General features: G+C 40.7%; 2 protein-coding genes across 2 annotated transcripts; one reads left to right on the forward strand and one right to left on the reverse strand.

The window, feature by feature from the left end:
• Positions 1-664: 664 nt before the first annotated feature.
• On the forward strand, positions 665-6,879 carry tbc1d7 (TBC1 domain family, member 7; the record flags this gene model as incomplete). The annotated part of the gene is made up of 7 exons (XM_079221105.1): positions 665-776; positions 924-1,004; positions 1,144-1,334; positions 4,308-4,445; positions 4,951-5,096; positions 5,858-5,987; positions 6,077-6,879. 7 exons carry the CDS (start codon positions 665-667, stop codon positions 6,161-6,163), a joined length of 885 nt encoding a protein of 294 aa, XP_079077231.1. The 3' UTR covers positions 6,164-6,879.
• Positions 6,880-8,198: 1,319 nt separating this feature from the next.
• On the reverse strand, positions 8,199-15,136 carry phactr1 (phosphatase and actin regulator 1; the record flags this gene model as incomplete). Its single annotated transcript, XM_079220445.1, has 11 exons — positions 14,983-15,136; positions 12,683-12,763; positions 11,887-12,009; positions 11,617-11,790; positions 11,287-11,539; positions 10,496-10,698; positions 9,816-9,972; positions 9,328-9,383; positions 9,178-9,239; positions 8,368-8,508; positions 8,199-8,279 (listed from the first exon to the last, which is right to left on the reverse strand). The coding sequence occupies exons 1-11, from the start codon at positions 15,119-15,121 to the stop codon at positions 8,199-8,201; spliced, it is 1,470 nt and encodes a 489-aa protein (XP_079076571.1). The 5' UTR covers positions 15,122-15,136.
• Positions 15,137-16,365: the final 1,229 nt, after the last annotated feature.

Consider the following 16,365-nt stretch of genomic DNA (forward strand, 5'->3'; position numbering starts at 1 on the left):
TCCCACATGTGACTCGTTTACTAGTATATATAATTAAGTTGAATTATTCATGCGTTTATGTAAAATCTGGAATTTAGATTTGTAGTTGGTGGAGCTACTTGCTTGTTTTTGCTACTAATTATTATTGTAATTATGGGTTAATCTACTTGCTGTTTTCTTGATTAATAAGTAGATTGTTTGATATCTAAAACTTCTCTAAATGGTGAGAAATGACCCAGAGCCCAACCAAAGTGACACCTTCATCACTTGGTTTTGCCGATCAATGGTCCACAAGTCAAGATAATAATTTCAAGGAAAAGGAAAGAAACTTAACTTTTGTAAAACTGGAACCATGAAATGTTTTTGCTTTGTATGCACTATATCTTATTTTGTAAAGCAACTAGTTACTAAAGCTGACATGCATACATACATGGATGTACATGCAGTGCTGTAAAAAGTCTAGTATTTTTCTTCTGAAATATAGTGGAGTAGAAGTATAAAGTCGCATGGAGTTGAGTTCAAGTACCTCACATTAGTACTTTGTTATTTTCTCCCACTGACTCTCAATATGAATAACATTAAGAACAAGATTAAATGTTGTTTTAGTCTTGTTGACCTTTGTTTTGCCTCCGTATGCCTCAGCTATTGCCGTGATTAACTACACACTAATGTTTTTTGACCAGGTATGGCTGAAGACCCTCAAAGAAATTTTCGCTCTGCATATTATGAGAAAGTGGGCTTTAGAGGAGTGGAGGAGAAGAAGTCTCTGGAAATACTGCTCAAGGATAATCCTCTGGGTAGGTAACAATTAATATTTATCAGCATTTCTATCTAAACACAGCTTACATACAGAATTAAATTGAGTTTAGGAACAGTATTGTGGTTGTCGCAAGAGTATGCATCAGTTCTTGTCCTGGTACTAATGTTTACACTGTTCTCAACAGATCTAGAAAAGCTGAGCACCTTCAGTCAGAGGTTCCCCCTCCCCTCGATGTACAGGATCCATGTGTGGAAGGTATTGTTGGGTGAGACGCACGCACAGATATTGCACATATTACAGTAATGGCTTGCATTTCCAAAAGTGCATGTAAAAGAATCAAATGTGATCTGTACATAAATGGGTGTTGCCAAGCAAACAAATTACAAATGATTGTGTTCCTTCAGGAATCCTACCTCCCCACAGTGACTCTCACACTATGGTGGGAGGCTACAGGAAAGAGCAGTACCAGGACATCCTGGAGGCTCTGGAGGTGATGAGATACGTCGACTCTTCCACTCCCTCCACCCACATCTACCTGCGCATGTTCCAGCTGGAGAGCCAGGTGCTCCCACGGTGCTCTGAGACCTCAGCCCCGGTAAGATAGTCCTGTTCGAGACTGATAAAGCATCAGAAAACATTAGCTTGTACATAGTAAACATGTTCTAGATCAGGGGTGTCAAACATATGGCCTGCCATGGGCACCAGTCCGGACCGTGGGATAATTGTTAAAATTTCAGGGGGAAAAAATAAAGAAGAAGAAGAAAATAACTAGCTGAGCTGGGGCTCGAACCACTGATCCTGATTGTAAGATGGGCATGTTAACCATTGAGCCACAGTTACAATTGATTTCAGCACTGACATTACTTAACATATTGCCCAACTGCGAGGGAATCTGCAGAGGAGAGCCCAGGCAGATAAACAGTGGGCTGATGTCTGAATTTTTACAGACATGAAAAGAAAATCCCTCACCTTTCGGCGAAATTCACCGTTTTGAAACCAAAATAGGTAACCTACGTGAATTGTGTAGATCCGAAGAGTTTTTGTTTTTGGGAGGGGGGGGTGTCAACTGTCCGCCGTTTCTGAGATTGGAGTGGGACACGGAAACAAAACTGAGGTCGTGATCATCAGCAATAGAAGATCTTTGAGTGTCGAGTCTTGGCCAATCAGCGTTAAGATGTCTACAGCGGCTTCATTTCCCTCCCACCAGTTTTTTAATGGCAAGCTAGTCAGCTAGCTAACACGTTAGCTAACGTTGTTGGAGAGAGACAGCGAGTGAGATTACTGGCAGCGGAGAGTCCGTGGCAGCGCGTGACGTCAGACAGGAGAGCGGCAAGTCAGCGGCGCTGCAGTTCTGCCTACCGACACCTGACTACATATAAGGAGAGGACAATGGAGATTTTATCCAACTTTTATTTTAATAAAAAAAACAAAATGAGTTTCCTCCGTAGGGTGGCCGGGCTACTGTTTATATTTAAGGGTTTAAGATCTACGTGTAGGAAAAAGTGTATCCTCCAGTTAATTATAATCTATATAGTTATGCAGTTATAATGATGTCACACAGAGAGAGGTGTGCATGTTCAGGTTTACCTGGTGGAAACATTATTCAGTGTTCTAGACTAACAGTGACGTCTCCTCAAAGTAAAGTGGTATAACAGTATGACATAATATGGTCAAATTAAATAAAAAGGCTTGTACATTATACATATTATGGCATATAAGTGTAATATTATGAAGTAAAATGTAGTAGTAGCAAAACAATATTCAGTATAGTATTGCAAATTGTAAGTATTAAGTCTACAAAATATATATACACACACTACCGTTCAAAAGTTTGGGGTCACTTAAAAATGTTCTTATTTTTCAAAGAAAAGCACTGTTTTTTTCAATGAAGATAACATTAAATTAATCAGTAATACACTATACATTGTTAATGTGGTAAATGACTATTCTAGGTGGAAACGTCTGGTTTTTAATGAAATATCTACATAGGCGTATAGAGGCCCATTTCCAGCAACTATCACTCAGTGTTCTAATGGTACATTGTGTTTGCTAATCGCATATGAAGACTAATGGATGATTAGAAAACCCTTGTGCAATAATGTTTGCACAACTTAAAACAGTTATGCTGGTGAGAGAAGCTTTACAACTGGCTTTCCTATGCATAGCATCACATGTGTGGGTTCCATTATATTCTCAAAATGGCCAGAAAAAGAGAACTTTCATGTGAAACTCGCCAGTCTATTCTTGTTCTTAGAAATGAAGGCTATTCTATGCCAGAAATTGCGAAGAAACTGAACATTTGTCTGGGTGACCCCAAACTTTTGAACATGTATGTATGTATGTATGTATATCTGTGTACACTTGGGTATTGACAAAAGAAGAATTAAAACCCATAATGATCATAGTTTGTCAGCTTCTCCACGAGTGACGCTGTTCGGCACTGACTCACCCGTCACCGCCCCGCTGGTGTCACCTTTTTCACCCCTCATGAGTTTGCAGGTCTGACTGTAAATGTTAGACCCAGTGACAGGCTGGCATGAAATGGCTTGCATAATACTTAGTAAGGAGGCCATAATAATTTTTGACTCATGGCTGAAGTTAAGTTTCTCCAGCTCTCACCAGTCTCAATCTGATGCATCTCAAAATATGGAATATTTACATTTTTCTTACGGGGGAGCATGCCCCCGGACCCCCCTAGAGGGGTAATATCCTTCTCACCTTTTTCACCCCTGACCCGTTTTCATGCCTGTTTTTAGTCTTTATGTTTCTAGTTTATTGTAGAAAGACCTTAAAATAGGGGTTATCATCCAAAAGCCTTCACCAATGATTTAAACATAGAGAAATATTGACATTATGTATGAGTTATTATGCTATGATTTTACTGGTCTGGCCCACTTGAGATCAAAATGGGCAGCATGTGGCCCCTTAACTAAAATGAGTTTGACACCCCTGGTTTAGATAGTGCTGAACCATTTCACATGACTCAACTGATGGTCTAATGCAGATTGAAATGGGCAATACAGTGGGATTTGTGATACTGGTGCAATCCCAAATGTGATCTAGAAATGTGAGTGAACTTGGATGTAGAGGATTGTGTGTTGATGTGTCCTGTGGCTAGATTTATTCAAATCTGCACCTGTATATTTCCCCTGGTTTCCATCTCTTTAAATGCATTTGAGGATTACATTATAACAGTGTGAGTTTGATCAACAATATATATATATATATATATATATATATATATATATATATATATATATATATATATATATATATTTTTATTTTTTGTTCAACATGCACACATGCCTGTAAGTTCATGTTTCTGGTGCCATCAAAATGACTAAAGCCTCATTTAAATGCCAAACCATAAGCACCAAACTTTTCATTATGAATTAAAAGAAGTCTGTCACCTAAGTGGAAAATGAAAAACTTGCATCACATACAATTGTACACAGCGTAGTGAAATTATATCTCTGCATTTTAACCCATCCTTAGCATTTTAGATCAAGGTGCTGCAGTAAAATCCAGTGAGCTTGATATTAATGTATAGTTGTTGTTGTTTTTTCAGGATGAAGAGAACGAGGACTTCCTCTCCATCTGTCGTGCCATGGAGGAGATCGTAGATGATCCGATCGACTGCTATTGGCTGATCAAGTGTTTCGACAGTCAGTTCCACACAAAGTTTGGAGACTCGATGCCCCACCTTGTAAGTGTGACACAATTATTAACCTAGTTTTAGTCTGTGTGGATGTGATACGATTGCTATCATTGTTGTATGGCTTGACTCAGGGTACACCCTTTGTAAAACAAAAAAAATCTGAATTCATCATGAATAGAAAAAACAACATATAGCATATCTCTGCTTCCCTCAATTGTTATATTGTTTTCCAGTGCAACAGCATCAAAAGTGCATGTTTGACATGGGCTCTCTTTGTATGGCAAGTCAAGTTTTCAGGGCTTACTCGCCATTTAAAAAAAAAAATATATATATATATATTTTTTAATTATTCCTGGTGTAGTTTTGAACATGCATCATGGCACTCTGTGATGATGAAAAATGTAAAAATCATGAGGTATACATTTAGTTTATAAAAGGCCATAATTGATAAGACCAACTCGGGAATCTGGATCACATTTTTTTTTTTTTTATGTACGTCTGTGTTTATAAAGACTCGTTGTCTCCGCCGGCTCTGTCTTTTCGTTTCGTGTAGCCGAAGAGCCTGGAGCATTATCTGAGTCAGGAGGACTCTCGACTGCTGAAACATCTGAAGAACACGGGAGCGCTATCCCAGCTGCCCTACAGCCTCTGGTTCAGACGCTGCTTCGCTGGTTGCCTGCCCGAATCCAGCCTGCAAAGGTCAGTTTACTGGTCATGGCACAGGCCTGACCACTATGTTGGCACAGTGAGGATTCATTCATTCTTTGTTCACCCTCGGCAGATCAAGTCTGAACCAAACATGATATCAAATTCACTTTTTGCAGGTAAGAAAGCAACATTATGTAATCCAACCTACTACCATGTGATGTGGCTTCTGGGTGTGTTCCCACGACATAACTAAAATACACTCGTCTTTACACCAACATTTGGACATTTTTGTTTTGGACTTCCCATGTGTCATCAGGCTGATATTGTGTACTGTTGCGTTCAGACTCGCTGCTACAAAGAGATAAGAAACAACGGGATGTCTGTTTTTCAGTGGAAACCTGCTACTTAAGAAACAGTTTAACAGTATCAAAAGAAAGAGATAACTGTTACGTTGATGTAGAAAGGATCATGCAGATGTACAGAATCACTCTGCATTTAATTGTGTTTTACGAGTGTCGTAATTTGACATTTGTTGAGACTTTAACAACCATATTTATGGGCCACAAGACAAAGCTATACCATTTGTCTTAAAACTGCCCAGTCAACGTTGAGTGTTTACATTTGTTGCTTAGCTTGAAAGCAGCAGATTGAGTGAGAGGTAGACTGACTTTGTTTTCATGTCTGAATACATACAAGCTGTCCTTAAGCCGGTTTGTTCTTTACAAATGACAAGATATTTATTTATTTTTATATCTTGACCTTAAATTCTTCAAACTGGTCAAATTAACTGATGCCTTTTTATTTATTTTTAGGGTGTGGGACAAGGTCATCAGTGGCTCCTGTAAAATCCTGGTGTTTGTGGCCCTGGAGATTCTGCTCAGCTACAAGATCATGTTGCTGGGAATCACCCGGCCTGAAGGCGTGGTCCAGTTTCTCTGCAATGTGAGCAAACGACAGCACATCGTTACGTTGTTGTCCGTCAAACATTTTGTTCCCCTATGTGAAACCTCACCATAACGTTTCCTTTCCAGATTCCACAGGAAAACACAGACGCCATTGTGACTAAAGCGATCGACTTGTGGCACAAATACTGTGGCACTCCAATGCATGCTGTGTAGTCACATGGTGCTCCCCCACACAATGGAAACCTGGGCCCAGAGGTGAGATGCTTTCCCAGGATGCATCAGGATTGGCTCTTACAGAATGAATGAGTCTCTGCAGGACTGAACGGAAAAATCTTCATGAGCTACTTTCAATAAGTCAGAGGACTTTGGAGCCATTGTTCTTTTTGACGACGCTCAGCCTTCCCCAAAGAATGTGATGAACTGTACGTGAAAAACACTGAAACCAGCTGCTATGCAGAGTGGATGCAAAAAGGCAAGGAAGCATACACTTTTAGTTTTTGTTTCCTTCTTTAAGAAACTTCATACATCATAGAAGACTCACAATAAATTAATACCCACATGCAGTTTTCTGCTTTACAAAAAACATTTGAAAAGTCTTGCCTACCTTCTTTACTATGTACAAGTCTTATAATTTTGAGAACATTTCTTTCAAAAACATTTTTCAACATACAAGAGACGGTAATAATACCGACGCTTGTACAAACACACGCTTAGTCAGACAGTCATAACACACACACAACAGATCAACCAGTTCTCCCAATAGTATGGTCAAACCTGTGACTTAGGAACCTAAAAAAGGACTGTAAACGATAAGAAAAAAAGTAAAGTGGCATGGATTTCATATTTTGTACTACCAAAGATGAATCTCGGACAATAAAAAAAATGAAATGCAAAAAAGAAAGTCTACCTTGTAGTTTTGCAGAGAGTTCGGTAACTTCTTGCCGTGTCTACAGGTCATTTTCTGTCTCAAACCAGATCATTTGGCAACTTTGAAATCCCTGTAAACAATAGCGTAGGCACAGTGACACCGCGGGTTACTGAACTCTCCACAGCTGGGATTCAAGATGGAGACTTCACAACACGTCAAGTTGCTTTGGTTTAAAATGGGGATCTGAAGTCTGAAAAGTGTTTTGAGCTCTTGAATGCAGCCCAGATACAGGTATGCAAATGAAAATCTGAAATTATTGCTCATTTGATTGGTGTGCATGTGTTAGGAGATCTAAATTCTCACCGTCACTGGCTCGCAGTGAGCATTTTGGGACGTCAGGATTTTCGGTCATTTTGGCTTAAGATTCAGCTGCCATCTTGATTTCTCTGGCGAATTGAGAAACGATCATTGAGATGTCATCTATGGAATACAACTGTGCCAACACAAGAAACCCCCTCAGGAAAGAAAGTCCAGTTGAGAGAGGACAGCAAGAACATTATAAAAAAGGCAAGAAAACAATCTGTGTGTAAAATGAAGTCCCATCTTTACCGCCTTTGGTTCCCATCCTCCAAATTGGCACAGATTCTGTTTGACTAAAGCGGTGTTCATAAACAAAGTGCTGCAAAGTAAACAAATGGCCGCCTCTTCAGCTCAAAGAAAAGTCAGTGAAATCTCCGCTGAGGGGAGACGCAGTTCAGAGTTGAATCCATTTGTGTTTGTAAAAGTGTGCGCTTGTGTTTCCTGTAATGCCGCAGCACACAGGTTGTGTTTGTGTCCAGTTCGAAGTCGACGCTGGAAGAGTAGCCGTTTGAGGGCAGCAGGTAGCAGTCGGACCACTTGAGGCTCGTTGTGGGAGTATAACAGCATGGCCGCCGATTGTGTCACTGATCCATCTTATGGCCGATGAAACCTGCAGGGAGAAATCGGAGTAACTTTATGGAAAGGCCAGTTGAATTTTTTTTTTTTTTTTTTTTACACATTATGCAATGACTTTCATTAACTTATTTGACATAGTATAACATTTGTAATGACTTTAATATAAAATGGTATACTATGACTTTAAAATTATTTTACAACACACTATAATATGACTTTGTTTGACATACTATAAATTGTTTGAGTGTATGATGATTCCATAAAAAGGTGTAATAAAAAAAGTAGTAGTATAGTAGTGCTCTTATAGCCCTTTTAAGACTCATTACTCCGCCACATGAGAATGGCGAAGAAAGTCATTAGTATGTCTGATAAAAAAATACTACAGTATGCATAAGTCATAGTATGCAGAAAAAAAAGTAATACTTTAATATGTTGGAATTTGTCTTACCTGGTAAAATGACGGCTCGACTCATGCACCTCCATCTCTGTGCTCTTAAACTCATTCAACTCCTTCCTGATGGCGGCCTGAACAACACGCATACATACAGTGCAAACTACATTAATCCAGAGTTCTGGAAGCATTGTTTGTGTTTGTTGTCATGTGTTCGCTAACCTTATCAGCAGCCGTGAGCCGAGTCCACGGCTTGTCTGCTCTCCGGTCGTAGTCCTGAGCCTCGGCGACCTCCACATAGTCACTGAAGCGAATGAGGATCTTGGCCTCCCTCAGCTCCTCCACGGTGGGCCTCTGGCTGAGCTGGAGGGCGCAAGAGAGGAGACGCGTCACCGACAGCAGCTCAACGCCTGCAGCGTGGACGCGGAGGAGCATGCGTCTGCTGACAGGACGGCTAACGGTACAGCGTTATGTTTGGGACTGGAAAGTAGCTGCTTCATTGGTCTTGGCTGGCAAACTAATTAATTTCGGTGTGCAATATAATATAATGGTTCGAAATCATTAAAAAGTGAGTGAAGAACAAATACATATGAATATGCATTATACTAGAAAGCAATCAGAACCTCTGCCAAGAATGAAAACGGACAACTAAGCTTTATTGTCTATAGCCTCAGAACTGCATTAAAATACACATTTGTATTATGATTGTCTTTCAATGTTATTAAATCTCTTGATAATAATTTGATTTGTACATCAATAATTTGTTCCTTGGCTCATCCCCTTTCCTCACGAAATTCCATTCATATCTGTTAAGTAGTTTTTAAGAGAGCAACATGACATCAAAAAATAAAATGTATATTAATTAATTTAAAAAGAGATTATTCGCTGAACAGATGATACTATCATGCTTTCAAAAGGCTGCATTCTGAAGAGTGGCAGTTCAGTCAGCACTGCAACCATGTACATTTGTACAGGGGGAGTTTTCCATGGATCTAACCATCAACGTGAACCCTGATGTGAAGACTGTCTTACCTTTTTGGACAAATGTTTTTTGATCTCGCTCTTCTCCTTCTGCTCCTCCTGATCGTTTCGAGCTGGAAGGAAGGAGAAAGAGCGCGATCAAACACGGGGATTATTAATACACATTGGGGTTTTTTCTCTTACCGTATGTAAGTTACTGACGTTTGAGTATGTTCCTCTGCTCCAGTTCCTCCACTGACGGCCGTTGACTCAATCGCCTGAAAAAAAACAAAAAACATTTAGTTCCGGAATCACTTTTAGAATTTTTGTGTGTGTGTACTTTTTCCATAAATAATTATTCCATTGTTACCCCTTGTGGACAGACTAAGTGATGTTATCTTTCTTTCAGAGGCTGTATTTTGAGAGTTTATGGGCACCGACTGAGTCGGTGCAGCGATTCATACAGTTGGTCGGATGTTTGATAGTGAGGGAGAACAAAATGAGGGAAGAACTAAAAACATGCCAAGACCGGGAGAAGAGAAGCCGGATCAAGTTTTCAGATATACAGTACGTGTTTTGTGTTGCAAAATGGCCCCAATGTGACTATTTGTAAGATATACACATCATTAGAACAGTTATAAAAATTGAATAAAACCCACTTATCTCGTAGCTCAGTGGCTGTAGAAGCTCTGCGTGCGTGAGAGACTCACCTGGTCAGTTTGGTCGCCGTTTGTTGCCGAGAGTCAGATTTCTCTCGGTCCGACTGCATTGGCAGGATGTTCTTGTCCTCCAGATCACTCTTCGAAGGACGGTTATTCAGCTTGATGGCCAGAGAGTCCTTTCGTAAAATCTTCATCGCCAGTGTGCCTACAATGCACAAGAAGCACAATAGATGTTGCATTAATAATAATACTCACTTCACACGCTGTTTGGAAGGAGCTTTTATTAATGTCTTTCCACTGCGAACATCATTTTATTATTGATATTTCAAGGTTTCCCCCAAAGGCTGCGAGGCAGAGGAGTATCTCCGTGTTGTGATCCATTTAGATTCCAGATAATGATCCAACAGTTTGCACACTCTTGTGAGTGTTTGTTTTCCCTGAAGCTTAATATTCATCATAACATTGTAATATGATGTTAGCGGAGGCACATTGCAGGCGAGTTCAACTCCTCTGGTAATGATCCACTGATGAAAATGGTTTTGTACTAATGAATTTAAATGATACAGATTGACACTGGGGAGCCATTTCTGGTTTTAGTATTAATTGTTCAAAGTTCAGTGTGATGACCCTGAATGATTTGAGAGGAAAGACGATGAGCAGGGGAATGCCTTAATAATGACTTCATATAATAAAAACACTACACACAGAGAAAAGAAAAAAACGGCTACTTGTAAACAATGTATCGTCATCGTCTTCCTCATCATCATCGTCGTCGTCGTCTTCCTCTTCTTCCTCTTCCTCTTCCTCCTCCTCTTCCTCCTCCTCTTCCTCTTCCTCCTCAGGCAGGTCCTCGTAGTCCGCCTCATTGGGGAGGTTCTCTTTATTGTCGTCACAATCGATCATCACCGTGGGAACCGTGTGCATCATGGAGCTGCAGGTTGGCGGGAAAGGGCAGAGGTCAGACGTGTATGCCCAAGGTCGCATGACGTTGTGAAACAACAGCAGCTGTATGAGATGCGAATATGGGTGAAAAGCCTCCGGTTTTCTGAATAATTTGTGTTTGCTCATCCGTCATTGGCCTTAAACTCACAAAACAAACCAGGATAATAACAGCCGGGTCACTCAGTCGGAGAAGGTCAGGTGCGTCTCCCTCTCCTCCTGAAATGCTATCCCACTATATTGTTTTTATATTATATATATTTTTTTAAACCTTTATTTAACCAGGAGAGTCCCATTGAGATTAAAAATCTCTTTTTGGAGGGAGACCTGGCCAAGACAGGCAGCAGCATAAAAAACACACAGTTACAGACACAGAACAAGACAAGTTAAAAGAAACTAAAAGCTAAGAGACAGTGACGTCAACTTAAGAAACATTTACATTTTTGGGAACCTACCTCTAATTCTCTTTTATTCTAGATTTAAAAGCAGTCAGTGGTATCAGTTCTTTGAGCTTTAAAACATTCTGCAACATATTCCAAGATGAGGGGGCAGAGTACACACTATGGGATTTGAGCCACACCTCTCAAACCTCTGCATAGTGAGGGCCAGCGTCTTGTTGAGCTCCTCTATGATCCGGCTGGGCGTGTTGAGCGGCAGCACCCCGTACTGCAGCGAGTGCCCGCCCATCGGGGCGTGGCTGGGAGCGGGGCACTTCTGGAAGGCGAGCGAAGAGGGCTCCATGCTCCCTGCCGGGATGGAGATCATGAGCTTCTTTGGAGGTAGAGGAGGAGACAACTTCGCAGACACGCACGGCAGCTTCACAGGGGCACCGTCTGCATGGAGCAGGAAGGGAGAAAAGATTAGACGTGTGCCCACCAGCATTCATAAGCGTGCTCAAAGGCATATTTACCTGCGAAGTGATTAGGTAGCCTGTTGAAGGGCTTGGGTGGCGGCACAGGAGGTTGTTTGTGTAGCGTAGGCGGCCTGGAGAGCGTCGATTCAGCGCAATTGGCCGGATACACAGAGGACTTCTTCATGGGCTTTTGGCCATGGTCCTCTTTTCCCATCTGAAACTCCAGAGGGCCTGAGGATCAGAAACACAGAAATAAAAAAAACAGTCAGATGCTGAAATGTGAGGCGAGCGACGAGGCAGCGATGGTGCGAAGGCTCTGCTGCCTACCTACAGCTGCAGAGGCTCCCTCCATCAGCTCAGTACCTTCAGACTCTGACAGGCCGGAGCCGAGCGCCGGAGAACGCCCGTTCTCCATCTTCTCCTCCTGGAGTACCGCCGAGGAAGAGCCGTCTGCACACAGAGAGGGAAGAGGTGGCAACAGGAGGAAGGAAGTCAAAAACAGGGAAATTACATTTTTGAGGCAGTGTTGAAGCCACGAGCCAGTTAAAAAAATAACAAATAAATAACTAATTTTACCTATAAAATGTAATACAAAAATAACATGCAGATCAAGTTAAGTTACCACAGCTACATAGAGGTGAAAAAACTGCTAATCTTGTTTGAAAATGGTTGAAATCAATATAATGATTTATACCTTATTTATAATATGATATGGTTCATTTATGCAAAATGACGTGTAAAATAAACCAACTAATGCTCAATGTTTCCCTGTTTTGCATGTGTGAAATACAAAAGCTTCAATGACCAAGTAACTTAAAACAGAAATATAATGGAACCATTAATCAATCATTTTTGATACTCGATTGAGTCATCAAGATTCCGACATACATAACAGTTATTACTTATTGTCGGCCATAGTAACAAACTGAAAGCACCAGTTATTCCAAAAATGACATGAGATGGAGAAAGACAAGCAAACAATCAATCAGTTGAGAGCACGTTTTACTTGAGAAAAAGGAAAATATTTAAATTGTCAAGAACTTTTTTTTAATAAATCAACTAACACATTCGATTATGAATCGTTTCAACATTTTACATTAGAGTCCCACATTGTATTGATCACCTTTCTCATAAACCTCCTTCAGCACTCCTTTCTTGATGAGCTCCTCTCTGCTCTGGCGAGTGGACATCTTCCTCTCCAACACTGAGGGAGGAAAGACATGAAGTTAAATAAACAACAACAAATAGAAAGACATGAAGGTAAATAAACAACAACAAATAGAAAGACATGAAGGTAAATAAACAACAACATATATAAAGACCAGTTGTTGCTGCTCAGGAATAATATGTGACTGAAGCTCTGAGCGACACAAAGGTTTCACCACCAGCGAGTTCCACAGAGCGAGTGAAATGATTTAGGCAGCAAATTAGCTGAATAAGCAAATTATGAATTGAATTATGAGCTCATAATAAGATGCAACTCTCAAGAGAAGAAAACCTGTTAGAGTTTTCTTCTTTATTTTTAGGAAAACTGTATCACACAGATGTGATACATTCTGTGGGCTGGAGAATTATAGCTGATGTTTGTTATCAAAATGATTGCTTTATACTCACAATAAGTGTAGGAACGGGAAAAGAAAAGAAAAAAGATAGGTGTTTATTTACTTAATATAACTTCTCTTGCATCATTCATGCCTTTACTTCCTTGGTTGTAATTAGTACACAGATACCTAGAAAGACAACTGGTTACTTTAATGTTTTTAAATGAATAACATGTTTGTGAATGTTTAGATTTTCTTCCCAAGCCAAAAATAAAATAAAAAATGCACTGCGTTTCAAGACAGCATGGTAACTTTCTCTGTACCCATGAATCCCCACGTGGTGGTGAGAGTCCAGCAGCAACACACACTGCTCCCAGTGCGGTTCTACCTGTGCGCTGCAGAATTAAACGTGTTGTGTTTATTTGCATACAGAGCAAAGGGAAGCAACCTGCTGGGAGAAGAGCTCGGCTGGAGGAAGTCTCTTCACCCCTCTGCCGGGTCCCAGTCACAACAAGAGGGAACAGCATTCAGCCAGCTGAGACACAACAACAGCTCACATTTCTCCGTCAAAATGAAACGCTTTCTTCATTTCACAGTTCTTGTTGTTGTAGTATTGTGAAATGTTGTGTACCAACACACACCTTTCCTCAGATACTGGGGCTAACAGTTATTATTTGGAAAAAAGACAATTAAGCATTTACAGCTATGTTGTTGCTGCAGTACACGTTTAACTTCACTTCCACAGCTGTTGGGTTTGCATCTCCGATAAATACTGTAATTAACAGCTTTTAGTAATCATCTCTGAAGTGAGTAAATAAAACGTAAACTGTGGAAATTAACTACTACGAGCCATTTGCTTGATTTTTCCAGACTGTAGATTCTTCCTTTTCTGAGAGGATCATTTACTTAAGTAAAAGTAGTATTTCCACAGTGAGTAATAAATAACCTGCAACAATTAAAAGTCCTGCATTCAACATTTGAATTTCTTAGTTTTTGAATGAGTTTTTAGTAATATTTTCTTTTTTTAATCCAACTTTATTCCTGACTTCTCTGTAAAGGCATTTGTCAACATGTGTTGGTAGGAACAAAAATGTCAACCTCATGTATACACGTGTATTGTTGAAATAGACTTTGGAACTCTTCATGTCAATGTTACACCGGTGAGACTTTAGCTGAGACACTTGCATGCAACGAGCCTGCATAGGTTAAAACAAGATTTATCTGGATCTGTTATGAGAGACACGCAAGTGAGAAACACGTCTGATGCGCTTGCAGTCTGGAAAGGAGCTTAGCCAAGTGTGGGCTGTGTTCCCTCAATCAAACATTACAGCTGCAAAGTCCAACGTCTTTTACTATTTACTACATCATTCATTATTAGTGTGTTTAGTAGTCTACTGTCTTTTGAGAAATATTATACCCTTTTTTATTGGAGTCAAATTATTCCACTTTGCAGCCCAAAGATGTTCCACAAGCAGCCCAGGAGATCGCTTTGTCCCACTGGTGTACTGGGAGGCCGTGGAGGTCTTACTGGACTTTCCTCTTTTTTAACATAGAGCTTTTACATTAATTTAGCAAATCTCACCATGTGATGTTCATGCATGACATCCATCTATCTTGGGATCAATAACTTGTTAAAACCAGTCCTGGTCTGTAATGGTCCGGTTGCTGATGCCAAAGTCTCCTTGTGCTTCACCAGCCTTACATAACCATAATCACAGGTCGTATATCTCTGAGGCAGCCCCTATATCACCCACTGCCCTGCAGCCCCATTCATCAATGCTGCTGTTGCTAGGAGCCACAGGGAGACATGAATCTCCCCTCCCTGTAGCTGATGAGAACAGGGAGCCGGAGCTGAGTGATGACGCAGTGTTTCGCTTCTCACCGGCAGAGGTCTGCTTGAACTTTTCACTCTTCTTCTTCCTCCATTTCCAGGGTTTAAACAGACGTCCCAGGGTGGCGAACTTGCTCCGCCGCCGAATGGGAGGCGTGTGTGTGCCGGGAACCAGCGAATCGGAGCGCATCGCTGTCAACCTCTCCACTTCCTCGGCTGGAAAACAAGAACGGGAACAAAAAGGTCATCAACGGGCAGGTGCTCCATTGCAATGTGTCTGTTACTTACGATAAAAGGATTAGCCGATGAAATGAATTGGCTAAAATTCAACAAATGGCAACAATGACTCCTCATTTGTCCCATGAAATAAATCGAAGCACACCTACCAAACACCCTTAATGACAGAGGTAGTTTTTTAGCAGTTCTAGATGTTTAGTCAGTCAACATTTCTAAAGGTTAGTGATCGTTAAATAATACAATGTTGTTGTTAAACATACTTTGATAAAAAGGGAGACAAGTTTGCTTCTAAACTTCTAAGTCGGGAATAAAGTAAATAGCCAGCTCACTAAAGTTCACTCCCTGACTCTGAACTGTAGTTCTTGGCCCAACAGGGAGTTGTTTGAAAGAAGTCATTCAAGTTGTTCCATTCAATTTTACATATTTTTCCATTACACACGGCATCCTGCTCTACGGAATGAGGACATGAGGCCGGACCCAGAGGCGATGAATATATGGAATATGGAAAATATATCAATACTTCTTTTGCTACAGACCAAAATGTGGATAAACAACTGTCAAGTACTGAAAGCTGGCGCTGGATGTTCAAATCCTGACCACCAATACAAGCTGAGCAGTATGTCAGTGATAGGGGAGAAACAGGTAAACAGGTGCAGACAGGAGATGTCAGCCTTGAGGGCCTTGGTACAAGATGGATGTCAGCTCAACTCTGTCAACAGCCACCACCAAAACAAGGAGAGCTGCAGGGACTCAGAGCTCAGACTCGCCCTGCAGGGTGACATTCTCTTGCTGAGACCCCGACTGGCTCAACGACAAGCTCAGGACATGACACATGGTCTTGTTATTGGGAACTAATCAAATAAATGCAGTGTTTATTGGTCGACTGAGACATTCTGTGGTCTAGAGTGTGACGATACTAGCGCCAAAACAATTACTCAATTCATTGATTAGCTAAATAAAACAAGTGTAAAGGGTGAAATCTTTGGGTTTTCAGGCGTAACGAGCCAGTTGTAGACGTCTTGGGAACTGGACAGTTTCACAGAACTCAATTTATGGACTAAATACTAGCAACAACAATTAGTTGCAGACCCAATTAAGGTCTTGATCAAATAGACCTTTAACAATCGAGCGGTTGTATTTACAGGGCTCTTAAGTGTCACGCATTGAGCGTGACTGTCACTCATTTCGGTCTTAAGT

This window comes from Taurulus bubalis, assembly GCF_910589615.1.
Source record: "Taurulus bubalis genome assembly, chromosome: 7".
NCBI classification, from domain to species: Eukaryota; Metazoa; Chordata; class Actinopteri; order Perciformes; family Cottidae; genus Taurulus; species Taurulus bubalis.